At 48.5% G+C, this 25362-nt stretch overlaps 1 protein-coding gene and 1 long non-coding RNA gene across 3 annotated transcripts; one reads left to right on the plus strand and one right to left on the minus strand.

The window, feature by feature from the left end:
* The first annotated feature begins 3240 nt into the window (after nucleotides 1–3240).
* LOC143659735 (uncharacterized) lies at nucleotides 3241–12426 on the plus strand. 2 transcript variants are annotated; one of them, XR_013163687.1, is made up of 5 exons: nucleotides 3241–3356; nucleotides 3550–4051; nucleotides 5361–5851; nucleotides 7456–7512; nucleotides 9893–12426. It is a non-coding gene; the product is annotated as an uncharacterized LOC143659735 (long non-coding RNA). The 2 variants fall into 2 exon arrangements; XR_013163686.1 differs by lacking the exon at nucleotides 9893–12426 and having other exon boundaries at nucleotides 7456–7605.
* On the minus strand, nucleotides 4459–18608 carry LOC143659734 (C-type lectin domain family 18 member A-like). Its single transcript, XM_077133011.1, has 12 exons — nucleotides 18408–18608; nucleotides 17777–17868; nucleotides 15493–15720; nucleotides 9373–9470; nucleotides 8843–8964; nucleotides 8535–8642; nucleotides 7842–7934; nucleotides 7431–7537; nucleotides 6680–6809; nucleotides 6313–6409; nucleotides 5192–5283; nucleotides 4459–4643 (listed from the first exon to the last, which is right to left on the minus strand). Exons 1-12 carry the CDS (start codon nucleotides 18535–18537, stop codon nucleotides 4606–4608), a joined length of 1335 nt encoding a protein of 444 aa, XP_076989126.1. The 5' UTR covers nucleotides 18538–18608; the 3' UTR covers nucleotides 4459–4605.
* Between the last annotated feature and the right edge of the window lie 6754 nt (nucleotides 18609–25362).

A 25362-nucleotide genomic window follows, 5' to 3' on the forward strand; every position in this document is an offset into this window, starting at 1 on the left:
TTTATCTTATTAATGTGGTATGTTACATCAATTTATTTCCTATGTTCTCTGTTATAACTCTCCTCTTTCTCTTTTGACCTTTCTCCCAATCTTTAGGGGTATTTGGGCTATCCCCATTCTAACTTTTACATATTGGAAAGGGGTGTCAATAATATAGGATAAGGGGATGGAAATAGCTGATGTTCTGGAGAGGCTGGCCCCTCTGGGTTTCAGAACTTATCTAGCCTAGGAACCATCTGGTGGTTATAGGTTTCTGGAAAGTAATTATAGTGCATGAAACCTTTGTGAATCTCAGATAGAGCCCTAAGTGTGCTTCAGGGTTGACAAGAATGGTTTATTGACCCATTCAGGTTGACAAGAATGGGGTTTGGCAAACCGAGATAAACAGCAATATCTTGCTGAAGCTTGCATAAGAGCAGCCTCCAGAAAAGCCCCCAGACTCTAATTGAACTCTCTCAGCCACTGATACCTTATTTTGTTACATTTCTTTTCCCCCTTTTGGTCAGGAATACATTGTCAATCCCATGGTGCCAGGGCCACATGGCCAGGAAGACTTACATGCCTGGATGTCATGTCCCATGTAGGGGAGTGGGTAATGATTTTCCTTGCAGAATTGGGCTTAGAGAGAGAAGGAGGCCACATTTGAACAACAAAGGAGGTTTTCTGGAAGTAACTCTTAGGCATAACTATAGGTAGGCTTAGCTTCTTCATTACAGAAATAAGCTTCACAAGAGTAAGCCTCAAGATTAAGGGCTTGGCTGATTGACTTGGGTGTCCCCAACGTTTAAGACAGTATCAGGGGGTTCTCTGGTGGTAAGTCTTAATAGATCCATATTTTTCCTCTTATTCCTCAAGGGATTTTGTAAATACATCTTTAAAAAATATTTTTATTTAATAAAACAAACAATGCGGGCCATGGTGGCTAAGTGGCAGAGTTCTTCCTTCAAGGGATTTTGCCAATACCTTTTTTTTTTTTGACAAACATATTTCCCATTTAAATCATTTTCAACATACAATTCAGTGTTATTAATCACATTCACAATGTTGTATTACCACCACCGCCCTGCATTCCCCAAACTTTTTCAATCCTCTAACCAGGAACTCTGTAACTATCAAGCATTGACTCTTGATTCCCTACCTCCCCCACTCCCCACCTTGCCCTGTAATCTTTCTTCTGTCTCTATGAATCTGTATATTCAAATTAATCTGTAATTTCATATAAGTAAGATCATACAATATTTGTTCTTTTGTTTCTGACTTATTTTATTCAACATGATGCCCTCAAATTTTATTCTTATTGTAGCATGCATCATAACTTCCTTCCTTTTCATGGCTGCATGATATTCCACTGTGTATATATATATATATATATATATATATATATATATATACACAGTGGAATATATATATATATATGGTATTTTATTTATCCTCATAATTCTGTTGATAGACACATGGGTTGCTCCACCTTTTGGTTCTTCTGACTAATGCTGCCATGAGAACTGGCATACAAGTGTCTGTTTGAGGTCCTGCTTTCAATTCTTTTGTGTATATGCATAGAATAAGGATTACTAGGCATATGATGATTCTATACTTTCTGAGGAAACAATACACTGTTTTCCACAGGGGATATACTTCTTTACAACAATGCACAAGGGTTCCTATTCTCCACATCTTCACTAACACTTGTTATTTTCTGTTTTTTTTTTTTAATATTAGCAATTCTTGTGAGTATAAAATGGTATCTCATTGTGGTTTTGATTTACATTTCCCTAATGGCTGATGAGGTTGAGCGTCTTTTCATGTCCAATACTTTTTTTAAAAATGTTTTCATTCAAAAAAACAAACAATACACTTAAAACCACCACAACCTGGGTATCTTAGTTAGCTTAACCATAGGCATATTCAAATAAAGTATCCAAATAATCATTGTAAAACCTGTGTTTGTTCAGTAAGTTTCATAAACCAATTTAAAATTAAAGCAACAATGATAAAATCTACAAATTCAGATAGCAAAGTTCTTAAATTCTAAATATTAAACACTAACTTAAGTACCATGAGATCAACTGTCAAAACTGTGAATGTTCTCAAGATATCAAGTAGAAAGTCATTGCAAATATCTATATTGCTATAGTAATGAGTTATATTACTAAACATTTTCCTGATATCAGGAAAATATGAAGATGCAAATGTTTTTACAATTAACATATGAAAATCTTAACCACCTAAAATGGATATCTTAGTTAGCTTATCCATAGGTATATTTAAATAAAATATCTAAATAATCACTGCAATGCCTGTTTGTACAATATGTTTCATAAATCAATTTAAAATTAAAGCAAGAAAGGAAAAAATCAACAGATACAGATATCAGAGTTTCTTAGATCCTAAATATTAAACACTATCTTAAATACAATTTGATTAACTAACAAAATTGTTTACGTTCTCAAGATATCAAATAGAAAGTTATTACAAATATCAACTTTGCTATAATAGTGACCTATGTTACTAAATATTTTCAAATTTTTGATTAAGGAATTTATTTTATCTAATATTACTGTAGCTTTTTTTAACCTATTTTTTCTTGTAAAACATAACATATATATATATATACATATACAAAGAAAAGAAAAAAAAGCAATAATTTCCAAGGCACACTTCAGCAAGAAGCTACAGTACAGGTCCCAAAGTTTGTCATGGGCTATCATTCCACCATCTCAGATTTTTCCTTCAGCTCCAAAACACTGGAAACTTTACCAGAGTCATAATAACGGAATCATATAGTATCTGTCCTTTTGCGTCTGACTTATTTCCCTCAGCATTATGTCCTCAAGTTTGGTCCACGTATGTGGACCACGTATTTAGACATTTTGTCTAAATGCTGCATAATATTCCATCATATGTATATACCACATTTTGTTTATCCACTCGCCTGTTGATGGGCACCTGGATTGTTTCCATCTCTTGGCAATTGTGAATAGTGCCACGATGAGCATTGGTGTGCAAATCTGTTTGTGTCCCTGCCCTCACCTCTTCTGAGCATATACCCAGTATTGGTATTGCCGGGTCACAGGGTAACTCAATACTTGGTTCTCTGAGAAATCACCAAACTGACTTCCCAGGGAGCAGGCGCAGGAGCGAACCCAACGGGGAGGTGGGGCCGGGGTGGGGCGGGGCCGGGGGTGGGGGCTGGCAGGGGCGGGGAGTGGGCGGGGCCGGGCGGAGGTGGGGCCCACAGCCGCGCGCTGGCCCAGCCTCCTCCGCTCCCCGCCTCTCTACTGAGATCTGTTGGGTGCAGGGACGCGTCCCTACGCGCCTGCTGCCGAGAGGACGTCTCACGCGACTGGGAGGACAAGGTGCGTCTGGATTGCAGAATCCACCCGACCCGACCACGGCGGGCGAGCGGAGGCCCCTCCCGCCCCCTCGAGGCGGCGGGCAAGTCCGCCCAGGAGGCCTGAGCCCTGGCCCTTGCTGGCCACTTGGCCAAATCGCTGGGCCGGGGTGTGGGGTTCGCCCCTAATGCGGCTTTCTGGCTCCTTCCCTTTGCAGGTTGGCTGGGTAGTTGGGGACGGTGATGTGAACGTCCCCGCGTGTGCCCGCCTTCTGGCCAAGGCACAAACGAGCCCTTCTCCCCGCACCCCCCACCCCCATCCCACGTAGTGGCCCAATGGACAGTCTGAACCGCCAAAAGAAAATGGAAAGATTGAATTATAGCCAGGCCGTCTGGAGTTAACTTCCAGCTCTGTGACCTTGGGCAAGTTACTCAATCTCTCTGTGTCCCCATTTTTCAGCCATAAAGCGGAGGTAGTGATGGGTTTAAATGAGTTAGTAGAGGTCAGGTGCTTATTACAGTGCCTGACACGTGTACATGCCCGCTGTGATGTCAGGAGCAAGACAAGGGGTGGGGCTCCCTGGATGCTGATTCCACCTTCCCCTGCCAATGCGCAGTCAGCACTCCACCGGGAGTTCAAAGCAGATTCTCCCCTTCTGCTTGGAGTCCAGCTCTGGGAGGCATTGCTTTCTGCCTCTTGGGGGAGCCTGCAAACTTCCAGTGAGTGAGGCTGGAGGCAGGGAGCAGTGGGTGGGAGGGCTCGCCCCAAACTGGGAGCAGGGAAGGGACCTGGGTGGCAGTAAACCCTGGGTAGCAATGCCTCAGGCATCCTCCCGCCTTCCCAGGATCACCCTTCAGAATGAGCGCTCACAAGCCTGGCCGATTCATAGCTTAATTTAATCCATTGTGGGATGGATCCTGGGCAGTGGGGAAGCTCCAGCTTGGGGGAGTGAGGTCCCTCTGACTGCTGGCCCTGGCTTCTGCTTTGGGGCACAACTGAGACCCATCTTCCCAATCAGAAGCAAGTGGAGGAGTCCAGACTCCTCTCCCCACAAGCCAAGCTCCTCTGCTCCCCCCCTTCCCCCATCTTTAAGGGCCTCACTGCCACCCCCAACCCGACTTCCAGCATTGTGCACATCTGAGATCTCCTTGGATGTTGGACACGTCGTTGGTCCCAGGCTGGCCCTTGTTCCAGGCAGGTGTGCACACAGGCAGATGTGCAGACAGCTAAGCGGGACCAGTGCTCTCAGGGCATGGAAGACGCCCGCCAGGTCTCAGGGCTCTGAATCCCACCGAGAAATGTGCTCCTGAGCTGCACAGGAAGCAGAACAGAGCCGGGGTCCATGGCAGCACAGACAGTCCTGGGATAGAGACTCTGCCACTCTTGGTCCGGGAGTGTCTATGGCCATGGTCCCATGTGGAAGCTCTAGACCCTTCCAGTAGATGCTGTGGGGAGCTGGTACCAACCCAGGTTTCACCTTTGCCCTCCCCACTACATTCACTGGACTCTAGGGAATCAGGAAACATGGAAAGACCAGATAGGTCCTGGAGTAGCAGCTTTAGCGACAGGAGCAAAGGGCCTTGGAGAGCTCACAGTCTGGGCTGTAGCTCCAGTCCTGCCCCTACAGGGACTGGTTATGGGATACTGGGCCCATCTTTCCCGCTCTGGGCCTCGGGTGCCCGCAGATATAATACGGCCCAGGGCAGATGTCCTCAGGGGCCATGTGTGCTCAGACATGCCCTGGACCTATGACCTGTATATCCCACAGCCCGGAGCGGGTCGGCGGGTACCCCAGGAGGTGTGGCATGGGCAGGGGGCAGAGGCTGGAGGCGGGGAGCCATGGGGAGGAGGGCTCGCACCAAACTGGCAGATGTAACGGTTTCGAGTTTTGCAGCGTTGGTCATTCCAGTTGAAGGCAGCCGACGCCTGCAGCTCCACGCAGTTACCAAACCTGCTGGGCCAGGATGTCAGGGAGCTCAGGGTGGAGGAGTTATGTTAGGAGTCTCTCCCCATTTCTGTCCACCCCAGCAGGAGGCCCAGGTGTGCCCGACCTGACAGGTGGAGTTGCTGGGAGCCAGACCCTGTCCTCCCAGACCCCCACCCGACCAGAGGTCCCATCTCTGCCCCCCAGACCACTCCAGCTCTTCTCAAGGAAACAAGGGAGGTCCTCAGCAAACCTGGGGTAACAACTCCACCTGCTCCACTGCCAGCTCTCAGCCACACTGGCTGGTGGGAGTGGAGGGGGAGTGAACAGACAGAGATGGATGGGGACCAGGAACAGACAGGCCCGCGTCCTGTGGCCTTTCATCCCAGCAGGGAGAAGGGCCTGTGAGGCCAAGTCAGGCTGACCTTCTCCAGGGGATGGGCCCAGAGCGTAGGAAGGAGGCTGAAGAAGGGTTGGATAAGCTAGTTGGAGCCCTCAGTGACCATGCAGTCTGACCACCTCCAGCCCCTGACACCCCTGCCCAAGGCATTCCTGGACTTTGAAGACCAGGGCAGGGCTGCGTAACCAGCAGGCCGTGAGTACAGGCTGGCAGGCGGGTAGGCTGGTGGGTGTGCATGGGCAGGAACGGACGCAGGGGTGCACCCATGGGTGGTGGATGGCTGAGAGAATGCCAGTTCAGTGTACTGATCCATGTAGGGGGCAGGTAGGGAGGTGGGAGGAAGGGTGGGTGGCTCATAGGTGCAGGGTGGGTGGAGGGATGGATGGGCAGCTGAGGTGTTGCGAATGGATGGATAAGGCCTTCTGTGGTTCCCTTTCTTTCACGTGAGCCCCAGGAGGCTGGGGATGTGCCTTCTGTTTGCTTCTAACTCTCCCCAAATGTGCCCAGCTTCCCTGGGGGACCAGGTAAGGCCCAGACCTCAGAGGGCTGGGCCAGCATCAGGCAGGTGGAGGTTCTTCAGGTTAAGTCTGAAGGCTCAGCTAAGCAGGCGCAGGTGAGAAGGTGGACCCTGGGGCAGGAGGGTACCCCCTACTCACCCCCAGTTGTCAGGCTGTCCGAAGGCAAAACTGGTGAAGGACTGGTACTCCCCAGTAGTCCAGCGGAAGGCATCCTTGCCAGTCTTGTAGGTGAGCCCTGGGCCAGGGAAGCCATGATTGGACCCACCCCCAAGATTCTGGGACCCTCCTCAGAGCCCCGGTTCCCTGAGAGGAGGGCTCAGGTGCCTGCTCTTAACCCCCTCCTCCCGGGGCCTCCGCCTCACAGGTGGTTCTGCTCAGAGAAGGGCTTACCAGCCTAACTCCTGGCCCCACCCTGCCCTTGCCATGTGCCCCAGGAGCCCTGGGGCAGTGTGGGGCATCCCAGCCCCTGCCCTCACCGAAACCCTCCAACCCGCCAGGCACTCACCAATCCAGAAATTCCTGGTGTCAGAGTCGCCATTGGTCACCTCGTTGGTGGTTTCCAGGTGGCCCAGGTAGAAGGCGAGGATGTCCTGCACTTTCTGGCTCTCGATCTGGGCGAGCACCCCGCCCTTTCCCTGTGCCCCCACCCCAGGTCAGCCAGGAGGGGCCCCCAGAGCTGAGGCCCACCCTCCTCATCATGGCCAGGGTGCCTGGCCAGACTGTGGCTACCCCTACCCCTGACAACCTCCTGCTTCCAAGGGGAGGCCCCCCCCTGCCTGTCCCCTCCCCACTTCTCTCTGAGCACAGACCCAGATCAGCAAGCCAGCCCAGGCAGGGACCTGCCCCCTGTAGGGTTTTGTTTCACCTGCAGTGTCTTAAACTGGTTGGAATTGATTGCCGACATTAGTGAATCAAGCTGTACCATAAGAAAATCTAAATTTCTGGCTTCTCTTGAAAAATGGTGAGCCCCACCCTCAACTTGCATCCCTGCAGGCCACCCCGCATCCCTAATGGCCACCCCATAGCTGGAGCTGAGTCGGGACAGCATCTTAGGTAGGGATTGGGTGGAGCCCTATCCCTAGGGTCCCTTGACTCATTAAGTGAGCCCCTGGCTTCCGTGGCCTCTGAGTTGCACCCCTACTTTTATACTAATGAAGAGACTGAGGTCAGGAGAAGTCACAGGAACCATCTCAGTCCAGGCTTGTTCTGCAAAGGGGGCACCAGGGGGACCCGGGGAGGGCAGGGGCGCCTGTCACCTGACATTCCCTCTTGGCTCCGTAGTAGGTGGCTGCCTCCGAGGACACCATGAAGCAGTCCCCATCGATCCTCAGGTCACAGGTGTGGAAGGGAAAGTGCACCTTGGCTGGGGGAGGGCGGACCTGAGTTTGTGTGTGGGGACCCCTGCCCAGTAGCTCAGCCACCTGCTCCAGGCCAGAGAGTGGTAGAAGTCAGAGGTGGGCTGACTGATGATGAACAACCAGCTCTTTGAGGAAAATTGTGACCTTTTCTTTGGTTGTGTAGATAGCACCACTGTGGCCAGTTTCAAGCTCCCACTGTGATGCCCGAAGTTGGGATGTGCGCGATGGGCTCCTGAGAGCTGGCTCCGGCCACCCCTGAAGGGGCCTGGGCGGGACCCGCTCACTCCTGGGGCCTTGGGCAGGACTCACCTGTGCACTGGGCTCCCCCGTAGCCGATGTTGCAGACGCAGGAGCAGTCCTCTTCCCGGAACTGGCCGTGCACACACCGTGCACTGCAGCGCACTGCCGGGCCGGGCCAGAGGGGAGCGCTCAGCCCCTCAGCCACGGAGACCCCCTGCTGCCCCTCCCCGGCCTCCAACAGGCAGGGGACAGCTGGCCCCAGCAGGGACGCCCCTCTGAGTCATGAGCCCCATCAGCGCTTCTGCTTCCTCCACACCTGGCCTCTTTGGTTTGATCCCCGAGGTAGAGAGAAACAGATTGGAGCTTGGGAGTGACCTGCCCAGGGTCACAGAGCTGGGAACGGGGCTCAGCAGGACGCAGATGCACTAGGGCTCTTCCATCTCTCCTCTGCCCACCACCCCAGAACCGAAGCAGGTAGCCAAGTCTGCTCCCCACTGATTCTCCAGCACAGTTCAGGGCCTGACATGCTGTCGGCGCTCAAGAAGTGTGCAGATTCAGCAGTGCCCTTACACTCGAGACTCCCTAGAAACACTATCCTAAGAACCCGCACTGTCCCTTTCCAGGACACACCCCGCCAGCATGTGCACGCACGAGTGTGCATGGATGCACACCTGGCTCTGCCTCCCTCTTTACCACCCGTGGCATTTTTACTTGCTGGGCGCCCCCTGGTGGTCATCATCTGGAACTGTAGGTGTCCCTCACCTTGACAGTATCTGCCTGTGTAGCCAGGGGGGCAGTGGCAGCGACAGGTGCTAACGTTGAGATGTCCGTGGTTCCAGCAGTTCATGCGGCATGGGTTCCTGGGGACCTCTGGTCAGATGAGGAAGGCGTTGGAGAAGGTTCCTCCTCCCAGTGGGCCAGGCCGGCGCCTCACCAGGGTGTTGAGAGCCAGGGCTTCCAGGACAGTCCCTCAGGATGCCGCCCCATCACCCCCCCACCCCAGGCTCACCAGCTCATGCCCTCATGTACCTGCTGCCCCAGTGGAGGCAGGCGGGGGGGGGGGCACTTACCGCAGAGCCCCCCTGTGTGATCCCAGGCTTTGAAGCAGCCTGAAACGCTGGCCGTGCAGAGTGAGCACCAGGCACCTTTCTTGTAGGGTTGGATTATCTTCCCCTTTACCTCCCAGTTGCCCCTGTGAGAGCAAACACCGGGACCTGGCAGGGTTAGTCTTGGGCAAAGCAGGGGTGAGGCCTTGCTGCCTGCTTCTCTGGCGCTCGTCTCCCTCTGGGCTGGTCAGGGAGTCAGGGCGGGGGCGGATGGTTTCCTGGCAAAGAAAAGATGACCCCCAAACTAACAGCGGTCAGATGCCCTGAAAGCGGGTGTGCTTCCAGGCGGGGACAGCTGGGGGAAGCCACAGTCTTCCTGGCCAGAATCCTGGATGCTGCCCACTTCTCCCACTCCTGTACCCTTTCCCCCGCCTCCCACCAAGGATGCAGACCAAGGGTTAAAGGCCATTTGGGTGGACGGGAAAGTTTCATACCCACTGTGAAGGTCTCGTTTCTCTACCCTCACCCCTCCAATCGGGGATGGTAGGGCTCACCCAGGGGAGTAGGCACACACGAAGGCTTCCATCTCTGCCTGGCCCACAGAGCAGGGGTGCTGCCCGCAGCCCAGCTGGCTTGATGTGGCCCACACGAGCTGCAAGAAACACGGGCTCAGACACCCTGTACCAGGTTACCCTGTTCCCAACCTGGTGTCAGCTGCACAAGTGATGTTTGCCAGGGAAGGTGGGGAACACTTTTTGCCACAAACCAAGCAGATAGCTCCCTCATTTCCCTCAGGCCTCAGGCACAGCAGCTGTGCTGGGCAGGGCTATCAGGATGGGTGGCAAGAGTCCAAAGAGGCTTTCTAGGTTGGGGGAGTAGAGGGGCAGATGGGAGGGGAGATTGTGAATGCGCTGAGCCCAGTGGCAAAAGAAAGACTTGGGTATCAGGGATCTTGGGGACAGATTATAAAAGTGGCCACACCTTTCACTTCTCTCTGTAGCCCACTCTTGTCAATGTGACTTTAAAGCTCTTTCCACTAAGAGGAGGCGTCTATTTCTCTTCCCTCGAATCTAGGCCGTGATACTGGGCTGGTTTTGAACCTTGCAGTTTCCACTGGCTCGCAGTACCCTGCTCAGCCACCACGTGCCCAAGCTCAGGCTAGCCTGCTGGAGGTGGAGAGACTGCAAGGGGGAGAGGTGAGCCAGTTGAGGCCCTTCTAGGCATCCAGCTCTCCATCAGCTATTTGTCAGGAGTTGGACCCCATCAGATGTCTCGGAAGACACTCTGAGCTCTGCTATCTGTGGCTGAGGCTGGACCTTCACACCAAGGAGCAGATTCTGGATAAGCTGGTGATGGAGCCGTTTATGATCTCCATGCCAGTGGAACTCCAGGTCTTAGTGAAGGAGAGTGGTGTAAAGAGTTGCAAAGACTTGTAGAATATGCTAAAAATGACAGGACACCGAAGATGTGGTCCGTAGTCTCCTTGCAAGGACAGGAGTTTCTTCTGTGAAATACAGGTGTTCAAATGGTCGAATTCAAGCCCAGTGATGTGGGTAATGGGGGTGTCTTGTCTGGGAATTCCCATTCTCTGTGAGTGGGATATAGCTGGAGAACAGTTGGCAAGGCTATGCAGAGCTGCAGAATTTGCCAGGGACTAGCAAAATATCAAGGCGGTAGGAACATGAAGTTCTTCTGCCAGAGACCATTCATGGGAGTGATGAGTTGGAGGATCTGAGACCAAGCAGAACTTGGAAGAGAGCCAGATGAAAGAAGACAGAGAAGGGGAAACAATACTTAAAACACAGAAATCCCATTGCTGAAGGATCTCCATTGGTCTTCCTGATTCCATGAGAGCATAGGATGGGAAGAAGTCCGAAAAAGGAATTTTTATTAAAAATATGAATGCTGACATATCTCCCACCTACATTTTAGAGACAGAAGTTTCTGCTCAGAGTGTGAGCAGAGAAGAGTCTCATAGAATTCTGAGACGTTCCAAAAGAAGAAAAGCAGACAATACCTCCATTTCTCAAGGACAGCCTCAAGAAGGAGCCACATATTTGGGCCAAAATGAATTCCTAAGACAAAATAGGTTAACATCAGTTAATTCACCAATCACTACAAGATCAATCAGCCGTCCTGATGGCCAAGGAAAGAGCTAACAGGCTGGATACCGTATCAGTGCGTGGTATGTGAGAAAAGATTTTAGAATAAGTCTTGGTTTGGCATCCACCAGAGAACACACAAAAGAGAAAAAACCTTCAAATGCAATTCCTGTGGGAAAGGCTTCATGCAGCCCTCGGACCTCAGCGTTCACCAGTGAATCCACACAGGAGAGAGGCCTTACAAATGTGAACTCTGTCACAAGGATTTTACCCACAAATCTATCCTGCATGGTCAGAAGAGGACCCATACAAAGGAGTAAACATTCCAATGTAAGGACTGTGGGAAATGCTTCAAGCACAAAGAAACCCTCAACATTCACCCACACATCCACTCTGGAATGAAACCATGCAGTCTCTTGGGTGTAGTGAAATCTTCTGCCAGCGGAAACTTTTAATGTCACCTAAAAATGCATTTAAAAAGACTACTCAGTGATTCTGTAACTATGTCCAAGTCTTCCAAGTTATAAAGGAAGTCAAGAGTGGGATGTCACCTATATAATAGAGAGGAAATTATGTGTATCATACAAAGCACTTACAAGCACTTTTGCCTGTAATAGCATTAAAGTAAATATTAATTACAAAAGAAGAGGGACATACATTGACTATATACTTTGGATAGTGTGTATGGTATATGAATATACCTCAATATAATGGCATTTAAAAAAGGGTATAGCTAGAGATATGGTAGATAGTCTTTTAAATCTCTGTTTAGTTCTAGTTTTAAATCTTTGTTAAATAATGAACAATTATAGCTAATAAATAGGAAAACAGAGGAAATGGACAGTTTCCTAGAAAATAGAACTTGGCTAAACTGTCTCAGAAAGGAACAGAAAACCTGTAAGGATCTATAACCGTCTTTAGAAGTTGAATCAGTAGTTAAGTGTCCACTTACATGTGCACATCCACACCCAAAACAAACAAACAAACAAATAGAACAAGGTCCTCCTACTTTACAGGAGAGTTATAGCCCATCTCGTAGAAATTATTTCAAGGAATAGAAAATGAGGCAAAGCTCCCAATTCACTTTATGAGGCCAACATAGCATTGCTACCACCCAGCTGAGAGCAGCATGAGGAAAGGAAATTAGAGGTCAATTTCACTGCCAAATAATGTTTGGCAAACCAATTCAACGATAAATTTAAAATACATTGCACACACATACACACACGCACACACACTCACACCCCACATCACATTATCTCATATCACATCTCATGCAAGTAGGCAGGGGTGATGTTCAAAATACTGAACAACCAGTAGGGCATGGTACTTGCCAATATAGTTGGGTGTCGGGCTGGGGCAGGGTCTTGGAGCCCCACTACTGTGCCAGGTGTCAACCCTTTGGTTCCAGATCATGGGGGGATGGTGATCCATGGGGTCCCAGGGAGGAGGCTAGGTAAGGTACACCTGGGAACTTGGGGCACTATTTACTGATACTTAAGTGTGTAGGCATTTGAATAACTGCTCTAGCATATACTGCTGCACAGTTTAATTCAGCCCTGCAAGTAGGAAGGCAAGGAAGGTTAACATTTAAAAATATGTCTTAGTGTTAGTATTACGGTTGCATTTTTTAAAGCAAGAGTCATCTTTCAGAGATATACACTTAGTTATGGATAAAGTGATACGATATCTGGGATTTGCTCAAAATAAAATAGGGGACAGGAAATAGGTGAGGATGTGGATGAAACTGGATGAGCCAAAAAAAACTTGAGTTGATAATTGTTGAGGGTGAGTTCATTATACCAGTCTGATCACTGTAGATATGTCTGAAATTTTCTATAACAAAATGTTTAAAATATGTGACCAGGAAGATCTGGTGTCATGTAGTAACTTTGCACACTTCCCCCCCACCAAATTTTTTTTCATCTATTTCATCACTTTATCAAACTAAGGAAAAACCATGCTTTTATTTCAATATATGCAGAAAAAGCATTTGCTAAAATTCAGTTTTTAAATCCTTTCACAAACTCAGAGAAGAAGTGACTGTCTAGGACCCAGTACAGGTTATCTATTAAATACTACACAGGCATCATGCTTGGTGGGGAATACGTGGATGCCTGCTATTACTGCGTCCATTCATGCTTGTCCTGGACTTCTGAAAGTGCCATAAGATGATGGGTGGAGGCTGGAGAAGGAAAAGGCAGGAGGAATGGAGAGGAAGAAGCAAGCTGCTGTTATTTGCAGATAATATTATTTTCATAATCTATCCAGGAGATTGACTGTCGCAACTGATTAGAAAGTTTGGCAAGGGTCCAAAATCACCATATACAAGCCAATAGCTTCTCAATATACCAGCAGCAATTACAAAATGTAACATTAAATTAGAGCAAAACCTATAAGGCCCTTAGGAATAAATACAGCATAAGATGTGTAACATTTTGTGGGGAAAATGTAACTTTGACTGAAGGCTATGAAAGAAGAATGAAGTAAATTGAGAAATATATCTTCATTGCTTGAAAGACTCAGTATCATAAAATGGGAATTTAACCCTCAAATATTGTCAAAATAGAATGTAATTTAAGTCAAAATCCAAAAATGGGTTTTGAAGGGACTTGACCAGATAATAGGAATATTCACATGAAAGAATCAGAAGCCAAGAATAGACAGGGGGGCGGGCCACGGTGGCTCAGTGGCAGAGTTCTCGCCTGCCATGCCAGAGACCCAGGTTCGATTCCTGGTGCCTGCGCAAGCGAAAAAAAAAAAAATAGACAAGAAAATTTTGAACAATAATAGTATGAGGATTTTCTTATCAAACCTTTTTATAAAGCTATAATAATTAAAACAGCGCATGTGAAAGGACAAAAAAGAAAAGGACCAACTCAACAGAATAGAGAGCTCGGCAACAGCCTTCAGGCATTACAATTCGGAGGGGAAAGGAGCTAGCCCTAGTTAAAGGTGCCCACATGGGAAAAGGGACCTTAAATCCTTATCTCACACCATGCACAAAAATCCCACACGGTTTAATGACCCAGGTATGAAAAAGGAAAACATCTATTAGAAGAAAGGTTGAGAGAATATCTTTATCATGAGGGTAGGAAAGGATTTCTTAAACATGACTCAAAGGATGAACTATCCAGAAAACAGACCGGTAAAATGGATTACATTGCTATTATATGTAGAATGGTATGATTTCTAAAAAATAAAAAAATAAAAAATAATAAAAAAATGGATTACATTGCTATCAAAATCCACTATACAATAAAAGATAACATAAACAAAGAGCAAAGACAAACCACCTGCTGGACAAGGATATTCGCAACCATACAACCAATAAACGGTATAAAACATATATAGGATGACTACAAATTAATATGAAAAAGACAAACAAGATATAAAAATAGGCAGGGGGTAGGAATAGACGATTAACAGACAGGGAATATGCTCAGCCTCCCCAGTCTTCAGGGAAATGCGGATTAAAAATAGAGTAAGGTGCCATTTCTCACCCTGGAGTTTGGCGAAAATGGAACCGGACAATGCCAGGGAGGTGGGAACTGGTTTACTAGTGGAGTACAGTTGCGTCGTCTGCTTTGGCGACACTTAGTTACTAAGTTGCAGGTGCACTTAACTTCATGACCCAGCCATTCCTCTCCCAAGCGTCTTCTAGAGAAACTCGGGGCACATGTACACAGGAGGCCCTGAACCGGAATCTGTGCTCTGTGGTGTGGTTTGTCATAGTGAAAAAGTGGAAATGACTAGATGCCTCTCAGTGTTCCTCTGAATGAGTAAATTGACTTATTTCGAGTGAAATACTACACTGGCGTCAGCCTGATTCACCCATGTGTGCGTGGATCGTGAGAAGTAAATCATCTAACTGTGGTCTGGAGTGACCAACTTAAGTTGCGAAAGAAGTACAAAAAGAGCATTTATGAACAATTTAAAATCACACAACCCACTTACACAAGTAGAAAAGGGATAAAAACATTTATACATGTAGTAAAGGTATTTATTAAAGCATACTTGGGATTTGGGTCCTGTGTCTCACTGCTGTACCGTAGCTTCTAAACAGGGCCAGGTGTATAGATAGCATACAAAAAATGTTTGTTGAATGAAAAAAAAAAATTAAACAAGAAAACCTGCTTGGGAAGGGTGCACTTGAACTTCGGGAAGGTGGTTGCCTGGGAGGGAGTAAGATGGGAGAAGAGAGGAAAGGCCGGCGCAGGGCTTTAGTTCAGTTTAGTTAAACTGTTTTAAAGAGATGAAAAACAAATATAGTTAAATCTGCTAAATCTAAATAGCGAGTAAGAAGATGCTCTTGATTTATGTTTGAAACATTTCATATTTAAAACTGAAAAAAGTAGAACTAAACAAACTGGAGGAAAAGCTATCACAATTTTTTTGGGGGTGGGGTGGGGCAGGTGCAGGGTCTGGGAAACTAACCCAGGTCTCCCGCATGGAAGGGCAGCATTCTACCACTGACCCACCCGTGCACCTGATCACAAATTTTAGGACAAACTGTAGCCCCTTCTGAGATGACCGTGGCTGGCCTCCAGGGCCCCGGTCCCTTGCCCTCACCTGAGTGTAGCGGGTGCAGGTGGCGTTGCAGGCACACTTGGCGGCTGCGTGGCTGTACTGCTGCCCCTCGGAGAACCACAGGCTCACCACTTGGACAAAGGATGCGAAGCCCATGGGCAGCAGCTGCACGTTCCAGCCCACCTGTGGGGTGTGCTGTGGGGTGGGTGCCAGGGCCCCACAGCGGGCTGCCCTGTCTTGAGCCAGGCGGGCCAGGCTCTCACTCCAGTCCTGGGGGTGGCACAGACAGAGATATCAGCAGGAAGCCCTTGGATGAAGGGGAGAGATCAGTGGGCCAGGCCTTAAGGATCCTACTCCACAGCTGCCTCCTAAGCATCCTCAGGGGATCTGGCCAGGCAGAGGACAGAGCACTGCACTGGGAGTCCTGCCTGGCAGCGGCTCCCTGGCTGAGCCTGGCAGGCCGCCTAACCTCTCTGAGCTGGTTCTACTCACTTTGCAGGGGACAGTCTTTCAAACTGGTTCTCTTTGCCTTTAGGTAAAACTGGCCCCGGCCACTGTCATACAGGCTCAGCTGCTCCTGTCTGGCCAAGCTTCCCTTCTGAATGCAAAAAGCCCAGTAGCTGTGCCAAGGTCCTCTGCTACAGGCCTTGGAGTACGTAGGGGCATCAATAGGAAACAAAAGACCAGAGAGGGCATGAGAGGTCCCCAAGGCCATGCTTGGGTGCCATGAGCAGAGCTCCCCGAAGCAGGACCTAATCTGCTCCCCTTTCCACATACCAGCTGGCCGCCCCAACCCCCTGCCGCACTGGCTCCTAAGAGTTCCTTCCTGCTAAAAGTGAGGGGCCCACTCGGAGAAGCTAAGCGAGGACCCACAGATGCCAAAAGAAAGAAAATGCCCTAGGAGGAACCACAAGGACCCACAGGAGCTGAGAGAGCCATTTTGAAACCAACCCATTTGAGAAGGGCCAGCAGATATGGGACAGAGAGACCCCGGACACAATCGGCCTTTCTTGGGTCAAGGTTTTCTCCTTGATGCCTTAATTTGGACATTTTCATGGCCTTAGGAATGTACATTTGTAACCTAATAAATCCCCTTTGTAAAAGCCAAAAAAAAAAAAAAAAGAAAAACAAACAAACAAAAAAGGCGAAGGGCCCAAGATTCAGGCAGACCCGGAGCAGCCCACTGTCCCTTGGCTGGTCCAGCCCAGCCCTTCGTTCCTCCAGCAGTCCCCAAATCTCCACGAGGCTCAATGTCCTCACCAGAAATGGGAATGAAAAGGTACCTAAGACGCTGGGAGGGAGAAGAGTGGTCCAACCCGGCACAGCCTGCCTGCGCCCTGGTCCCTGATGAGCAGGGGTGTCAGGGAGCAGACAGCCCCAGGGCGCCCTCGGGACCCCTCAGCAGCTCCACACCCACCCAAGAGCCTCAGTCCCCACCTGTGTATAAAGAAGGGGCTCCCTGGGAGCCCTAGAGTCACGCAGCAGCGCCTGGGACCAAGGCCGTGGGGGTGAGGGAGGCTGAGTGGGAGGCGCCCTTGTGTCTTATTTTTGGGAGATGTGGGTTTTCTAAGACGTTGACAAATGAGCCGCGGAACCCGCGCCGCCTGCTGATCCAGCTGACCACAGCTGTCCTTCCTGCCGGTGGGGCCCCGCGGGGCACCCCCACACCAGGGATGGAGGGGCAGAGCCACTGCAGGGCAGGGAAAGGGGGGGAGTCAGCCCCTCCCCTGCCTGCCCCACCCCCACCTCCTGGGAAACTGACCCGGGAGCGCTCCAGGGCGCTGGGGAGCAGCCATGGGGAACCCTGCCTGCGGTGGAGCTGGGGCTGCCGGGGCCCTCCACCATGGGAGCAGCGTTTCTGAGCCTCAGGATGACACCCCCACCCCTCAGCCCCAATCGGGGGGCTGGGAAACCCGACCCCCACCCCTTCCCACCGTGTAATGCGACTCAGTGAAGCAGCAGGAGACTTGGGGGAGCCGCCCCCCCCAGTTAGAATCCAATTAAAACCCGCGGAGAGGCAGGGGACCGTCACACACAGATCCCCCCACCCCGCTGCCCCTCCCCTCCGGCCCTGCTGGGGCTTCTTTGTGAAACTCTTCTTTCTTGGAGGAGGGGAACGAGCTCCTTCCTTGTCTCCTGGTCGCCTTAGCAACGGGACGCCAGGGAAGGCCCAAGGCCTGGCTCTCAGGCGGGCGTGAGCACAGGGGCCGGTCCCCGTGGCTGTCCTCGCCCTCCCTGGGCAGGTGGAAGGGTGCCTGGCAGTGGCTCGCCTCCGGAGCCCCCCTCGGGGGTCCGCCCGCTGGCCCCCCGGGGCTGGGGTTCTCACCATCCTCCGCATGTTGGCCGCAGGGGGCTGGACCCGGCTGCGCAGGCGATTGTGCAGGGACAGGAGCCGGAAACCCTCCTTCCTGCTCAGGGCTAGGGCGGGAGACAGGGGGTCAGGCCCGCGACCACGCACCTCGGGCCTGTCCCCTGGGTGAGGGGAGGTCACTGCCGCCCCCTGCGAGTGAGCCCTGCCTGCCCTTGGAAACCAGCCCCGAGGGCGGGTGGACAGGAGGAGGGTGGGAGCCAGACAGCTGGAGAGGACGGAGAAAGGGATGGGGTGAGAAGAGGCGTCTGAAGGGGTGCTGGGTGGGGTGGGGGGTGGAGGGGCTGAGGGACGGGGGGCTGGGGGTGAAGAGGAGTCAGCTCTGGGCTCGCAGCGGCCTCCTGGTACAGTTTTGCTGGGCCAGGCCACACGTCCCAGGCTTCACACCGGTGTGGCTCAGGTCCTTGACCCCAACCCTGCGCCCACCCCCTGCCCCAGCTCCGGCCTCCCCTGTCCAGCAGCCCCCGGCATGAACCCAAGGCGGGCCTTATGAAAGCACGCCAGCACAGCCCAGGGGTTCCCAGAAGTCCCAGGACCCCTCTGTAGGGCTCACAGCTCCTCCACCTCTGTCACCCCAGTGCCCCTTTACCTCCGGGCACGGGAGCCTGCTGCTCCTGCAGCTGGAGTGGCCGTACCTCTGCCCGGGAGACGCCAAGGAGAGCCAGGAGCAGGAGCAGGCCCCAGGCTCCCAGCACGGAGGAGCGCTCCGGGCGCAGCATGAGCCTGAAGGACACCCGGGGCCCGGCCTGGTTCAGCCGTCCAGCCGGCTTCCCAGGCTGGATGGAGCTAGTTACCATGTCCAGGAGTCAGACTGGGTCGGCGAGTAATCGGTGTGCCAAACAGCTTCCCCGGATGGGCTCCCCTCCTCCAGCCTCCTGCCACCCCTCCGCCCTACGACTGCAGACGTTGCGGTGTGCACTGACCCTGCGGCCCCTGCCAATCATTGCAGGGTCATTAGTGCCCTCAGGGAGTCCCCAGAGACCCAGCTGATTGGCCCGCAGACATTCCAGGGCTGCAGATTAGTGAAGGACGGCTGTGCCCAGGCTAGGACAAGTCCTACAAGCCCATGGGCGGCTTTTGAGTCCCAGGCCCAGGGCCAGGGAGGAGTGTGGGCCTCGGCAGTGTGCCCTGCGACTGGCAGGAACTGGGCAAGACCCAAGGGAGTTCTTCCCTTTCCTGGGAAGCTTGTCCCAACCCCCAATCGTGAGTTAAACACGGGCAGGTGGTGACAGCACACCAGATAGATGCCACTGGTGGGGTGGGGGCACCCGGGCAATGGAGTTGTTGGGGACTGGGGAGGGAAACTTAGGACAGTCTGGGTGGGCACAGGCCAGGAAGTGGGCAAGCCTTCCTGGGAAGAGAACCCATGATGCCCTTGACTGACTCTAGCACTGCTGGGAACCAGGCAGCCTCGAGACACACAGGGGGTGGAGAAGAGGGGCAGCAAATTCCCATCATGCCCGGGGCCTGGCCTTGGCTGACATAACCCCATCAGAATAAGCTGAAGCACATCTACACCAGGGGTCCACATTTCTCAGAAAATAAAAGGCTGGCCTGCAGGCCACCACCAAATACCCACATTCCTTTGAGGGCAGTTCAAAGGTTATTCACCCATCCCAAAGGACAGTTTTGCAAGCCAACTTTTCTCCTTCTGGAGTTTGTATGACCCTTGCCCTCTGAGCCAGCACCCCCTCAGAGGCGGGTGTTGGCTCCCTGGAAACTACAGCAGAGATGCAAGTAGACTTTGCCTTCCCAGGGGAACACTGATGGAACTTGGATGTCAGGGAGTGTGGACAAGGCCAGGCACAAAAGCCCCTAAGCTGTGTGCTCCCTGCTGATACCCAGGGACTCAGGAGAGGTTCTTCTCACTCACATCATGGCCCCAGCAACCTCCAGCTCTCCCCATCTGTATCCCAGCGATGCTTGATAATAGCTACCGATCCTCCAGAGTTTGCAAAGCACTTTCAGTTATGAATTCATTTAATCGTCATAACAATCCTGTATAGTAGCAATGCGATGTTCATTTTCTAGATGAGGAAACCAGGGCTCATTGTGTCTTAGGGAAATGTCTGGGTCACCAGCCAGTGCCAGGTGTCGTCCCAATTCATCTGGGGCCTCTGTCCTCATGTTTCCAGCCCTTTCTTTCACACTGTGGAGCTTTCTGGGTTCAATTTCCACAGGCCTACTCTCTGCTGGGTAATAAAAGTCCAACTCCTGCTCCTGGGGTTCAATGACAAATGGGGCCAGTTCTCCCATGGAACATGATACCAGGTGCTTGGGACAGGTGGGAGAAAAATACATCTTGAGGCTTTGGGTGGAGCAACTTTTGAGGGGCTCTCACATCTCAGCCATGGGTGGCCCTGGGCTCTGGCTCACCCCAAGAGGAAGACAGGGCAAATCCAGCTTCAGCAGCCACAAGAAGTGAGGCTGAGCAGCTAAACCACTAAACCAGACATCTGAAGGCCTAGATGCTCCATGTGACCCTGGGAAGGTTATTTCCACCCCTGGCTTCAGTGTCCAATGGTGTGAAGCAGGGACAGCAACCTCGGCTGGACTTCTTAATTGGGCCACTGCAGTTTGGTTTGTGTGATATTTCCTTTTGGACTGTTTGCTGGAGCATGCTGAGTGGTTGGGGTGGGTTTTAGAAGGGTGATCCTTTTCTTGAAAGGCAACTTCCCCCAGGTGAATCACAGAGATTGTGCTCATGCCACGTAGACTTTATGATTTGCATTTTACTGTATTTGCCTTAACACACATCTTCCTACTCTCCATCTCTCCAGGCTTTTCCAGCTGATGCAGAGCTTGTACACTGAAGGCTTTATTGTGTTTTAAGTCATTCAGTGTCTTCCTGAAGCAGCTCATTTTTTTCAGAGCTGTGGAATCCTGTTGATGCTCTGTAAACCCTCTTAATAATTTACATTCAATTTCAGGAGAGCTGTGGCCACAACTTTCCTAAAAATTATATGTCCATTTTATTTGGTTTCATTTTTTATTTTAAAAAATTGTATTTGGTCTTCAAGACCTAGTAATAAATAGGAGGTGGCTTCCTAAATTTTACACCCAAAGCACAAGCAACAAAAGAAAAAGTAAATAAATGGGAACCCCTCATAATCACATGCTTCTGCACTTCAAAAGACTTTGTCAAAAAGGTGAAGAGGCAACCAATGCAAGGGGAGAAAATATTTGGAAACCACATATTAGACAAAGGTTTGATTTCCTCTATATACAAAGAAACCATACAACTCGATAATGAAAGAACAAACAATCCAATCATAAAATGGGCTAAAGGATGAATGGGCATTTTTCTGAAGAGCAAATACAGATGGCTCAAAAACACATGAAGGGATGCTCATTTTCATTGGCGATAACGGAAATGCAGATCAAGGTTAAAATGAGATACCACCTCACACCTATAAGAATGCTGCTATTAAACAATCAGGAAACTATAAATGTCGGAGAGGATGTGGAGAAACCGGGACACTTATGCACTCCTGGTGGGAATGTATAATGGTGCAGCCATTATGAAAGACTGGCGTTTCCTTAGAAAACTAATATCGAGCTGCCCTATGACCCAGCAACAGCACTACTTGACCCAGAAGAGCAGAAAGGAATGATAATCAGACATTTGCACAACAATGTTCATAGCAGCATTATTCATAATCGCCAAAAGTTGGACACAATCCAAGTGTCCATCAACAGATGAGTGGATCAACAAAATGTGGTATATATATCATATATATATATATATATATATATATGATATATGATATATATATATACCATATATATATATGATGGAATATTATGCAGCAGTAAGACAAAATAACGTCCTGAAGCACATGACAAGATGAATGAGCCTTGAGGACATAATGCTGAGTGAAGTTAGCCTGACACAAAAGGACAGATACTGTATGATTCCACTTTTATGGTCACCAAAAAAGTGTAATCAGAGGCTTATAATACAGAATATAGGGACTTTGAGATACATAGAAGCTAGAGATGGGTAAACTGTTAGCTAATGAGGTTGAACTCAGATGTAAGGGAATAGATAGGAGTGAAGGTGGTTCTCTAGTGGGTCTAGAAGTAATATTATCATATTGAAGATGAACAAGACTGAAAGGGGTTGTATAGACCTATGTGTCCCACTGATGAACACTAGAAATATGAATTAGTTCTCACAAGAATTATTTCAAAGATACGCTTCTGGTACAAAGAGTGTTTAAGTCCAGGGTTCAGGGGGAAAATGCTATTGCATGCTATGAGCTATGTTCAAAAGGAAACCATCAGCACTACCACAGCAATAGCAGAGGTAAATAAGGTGGGGAGGGATGTGAGTTAAAAGGAGGTTTAGATTTCTTATTTGGCAAGGGTGTGTTTATTGGTTTTCTTTCTCTTGGGAACAATGAAATTATCTAAAATTGAGAATGATGATGGACTGTGGACTCTGGGCCCTCTACATGCCTGATGAATGCAGGTGGCTGAAGGATGCACTGATAGAGAAACAGAATGGCGAATGATGGTGTGCACTTATGAACGAAGGCTGTGCTGTTACAAAAAGGAACAAAGTTGTGAGGCATGCAATGATGTGAATGAACATGTGGGACATTTGGTGAGAGAAAATAAGGCAGAAACCAAAGAACAAGAATGGTATGGTCACCTTTGAAAAATGCTTATAAGAAAACAGGGACATAGATTGTAAGCTTTTAGAGCAGACACATTAAGTCCAGAGTGGTGTTTATTATTTTTGGATTTTGAGAGGCTGTTTTAAATATATAATCTGATATTTAGAGATAAGGATGAAGCTGAACAGGTTGGGGTTAAAGTAATTCAGAACATAGGGGTAAGGAAGACCATCTATATTTTAGAACCACACATATTCTTTGAGACCAGTGGAAGAAAGGTTTATTTGGTCTGGAACTGAAATTTTCTGTAGTGCATAATCTAATTCAACCTATCTGTGTAGCTCATCTGAACAATTGAAACACAAGGAACACAGAATAAAAAAGAGGTCCTTTAATCCTTAATTAAATCTATAATAATCTATAATAATAATAGATTATTGTAATGCCTGGATACATCCTAGAGTATATTAAGCAGATAATCAAAAAGTATTGGCAAAATCCCTTGAAGGATGGGAGAAAGAATATGGGACTATTAAAACTTACAATCAGGGAATCCCCTGATACTGTATCAAACTTTAGGGACACCCAAATCAATAGGCCATGCCCTCGATCATGAGGCTTACCCTTGGGAAGCTTATGTAGGTAGCGGAGAAGCTTAGACTACCTATAGGCATGCCTAAGAGTTGCTTCTGGAAGACCTCTGTTGTTCCTCAGATGTGGCCTCAGTCTCTCTAAGCCCAACTCTGCAAGTGAAGTCATTGCCCTCCCCCCTACATGGACATGACATCCAGGGGTGAAAGTTTCCCTGGTGACGTGGGAGAGGACACTCAGGGATGAATCCAGACCTGGCATTGTGGGATCCACAATTCCATCTGACCAAAAGGGGGAAAAGAAGTGTAACTAATAAAGTATCAGTGGCAGAGAGAGTTCAAATAGAGTCGAGAGGCTACACTAGAGGTTGCTCTCACGCAAGTTTCAGTTAGACTTCATTACCTATCATAACCTGCCACCCCCCAACCAGGACCATTCCAGCCAATCCTAAAGAACACTTAGGGCAATATATAAGATTCCACAAGGGTTCCAGGCAGTAGAGTAAGTTTCTAGACGCCTACAAACTCCAGGTGGGTCCCTGGTCCAGATAAGTCCTGAAACCTAGCCCAGCCTCTCCAGAACATCAGATAGTTCCATCTCCCCTCCCCATATTAGGGACAGACCCTTCCAATATAAAAAATTTAGAATTGTCATAGCCCAAACATCTCTTAAGAGAGGGATGGAAAGATCAAAGGTGATGGAGTTATACAGAGAAGATAGGATTTAATAAATGAATATGAATGTTGAATCATTAAATTGATTTCTCTTTTGGTCTCCAGTATTTTAGAACAGCTAGAAATAAAAACCTAAAATTGTGGAATTATAACCCATGCAAAACTTTGAAATATGTTCTACAACTAATTGTGGTGCTGTGCTTTGATATTTATAGCTTTTTGTGTGTATATGTTATTTTTCACAAAAAAAAGAAGGAAAAAATTTGATTGTGATGATAAAAAAAATATTTAAGCCCTCTAGCCTCCTATATTCTGGAGCAGCTAGAAGGAAAAATCTGAGAGGATCGTATGGTAGCCCATGACAAACTCTGGGATCTGTCCTGTAACCACTTGTTGAAGAATGCTTTGAAAACTATTGATTTTTATTTCTTGCTTTGTATATATGTTATACTATACAATAAAAAAGTTTAAAAAAACCCCAAACTACAGAAAAGTTGAATGTACAGTGAACATTCACATACACACAACCTAGATTCTAATGGCCCAATTGCTAACATTTTGCCTCTTTTCATATATATGTCTGAAAAGAGGCAATTGTAAAGATACGTATAGACATAATTAAGATCATATTTATTTGTAGTGAACTTTTCAGATCTTAAGAGTGCAATTCAATGAATTTTGACAAATGTATTTACTAGCGAAACCAACCGCCTCATAGGGCTATGGGACATTTCCTTCTCCCTAGAAATTTTCTTTATGCTCTTCCAGTCAATTCCCATCCCAGTAAGCAACCTCCTTCTCAAAGAAGATCTAAATAAATGGAGAGACAGTCCACATTTATGGATTGGAAGACTCAATATCGTTAAGATGGCAATTCTCCTCAAACTCACATATTTTTAAAAAATTTTTTTCTAACTTTTTTTATTGCATAGTGTAGCGTATATACAAAGCAAAGAAATAAAAAAAGCAATAGTTTCAAAGCACTCTTCAACGAGTGGTTACAGGACAGATACCAGAGTTTTTCTTGGGCTACCATACGATCCTCTCAGATATTTCTTTCTAGCTGCTCCAGAATATAGGAGGCTAGAGGGCTTAAATATTTTTTTTATCATCACAATCGATTTTTTTCCTTCTTTTTTTTTTCTGTGAAAAATAACATACATACAAACAAGCTATAAATTTCAAAGCACAGCACCACAATTAGTTGTAGAACATATTTCAGAGTTTGACACGGGTTACAATTTCACAATTTCAGGTTTTTACTTCTAGCTGCTCTAAAATACAAGAGAACAAAAGAGATAACTTAATGTTTAATCATTCATATTCATTTGTTAAATCCTATCTTCTCCGTATAGCTTCACTATCCCCTTTGATCGTTTCATACCTCTCTTTACAGATGTTTGGGCTATGGCAATTCTAAATTTTTGCTATTGGAAGGGCCTGTCCTTAATATGGGGTAGGGAGATGGAACTATCTGATGTTCTGGAGAGGCTGGGCTAGGTTTCAGGACTTATCTGGACCAGGGACCCATCTGGAGGTTGTAGATTTCTGGAAAGTTATTCTAGTGCCTAGAACCCTTGTGGAACCTTTTATATTGTCCTAGGTGTTCTTTAGGATTGGCTGGAATGGTCCTGGTTGGGGGTTGGCAGGTTATGAT

The sequence above is a fragment of the Tamandua tetradactyla genome, chromosome 16 (assembly GCF_023851605.1).
Source record: "Tamandua tetradactyla isolate mTamTet1 chromosome 16, mTamTet1.pri, whole genome shotgun sequence".
Taxonomy (NCBI): Eukaryota; Metazoa; Chordata; class Mammalia; order Pilosa; family Myrmecophagidae; genus Tamandua; species Tamandua tetradactyla.

Bases quoted from the DNA above. Each gene is read 5' to 3' on its own strand.
- LOC143659734 (XM_077133011.1), bottom strand. From the start codon at position 18,537: ATGCTGCGCCCGGAGCGCTCCTCCGTGCTGGGAGCCTGGGGCCTGCTC. The intron at 7,935-8,534 runs GTGAGGGACACC...CCGGCCCGGCAG, and splicing joins CACAGGCAGATACTGTCAAG to TGCGCTGCAGTGCACGGTGT. The intron at 6,410-6,679 runs GTGAGTGCCTGG...TCCCTGGCCCAG, and splicing joins CACCAGGAATTTCTGGATTG to GGCTCACCTACAAGACTGGC.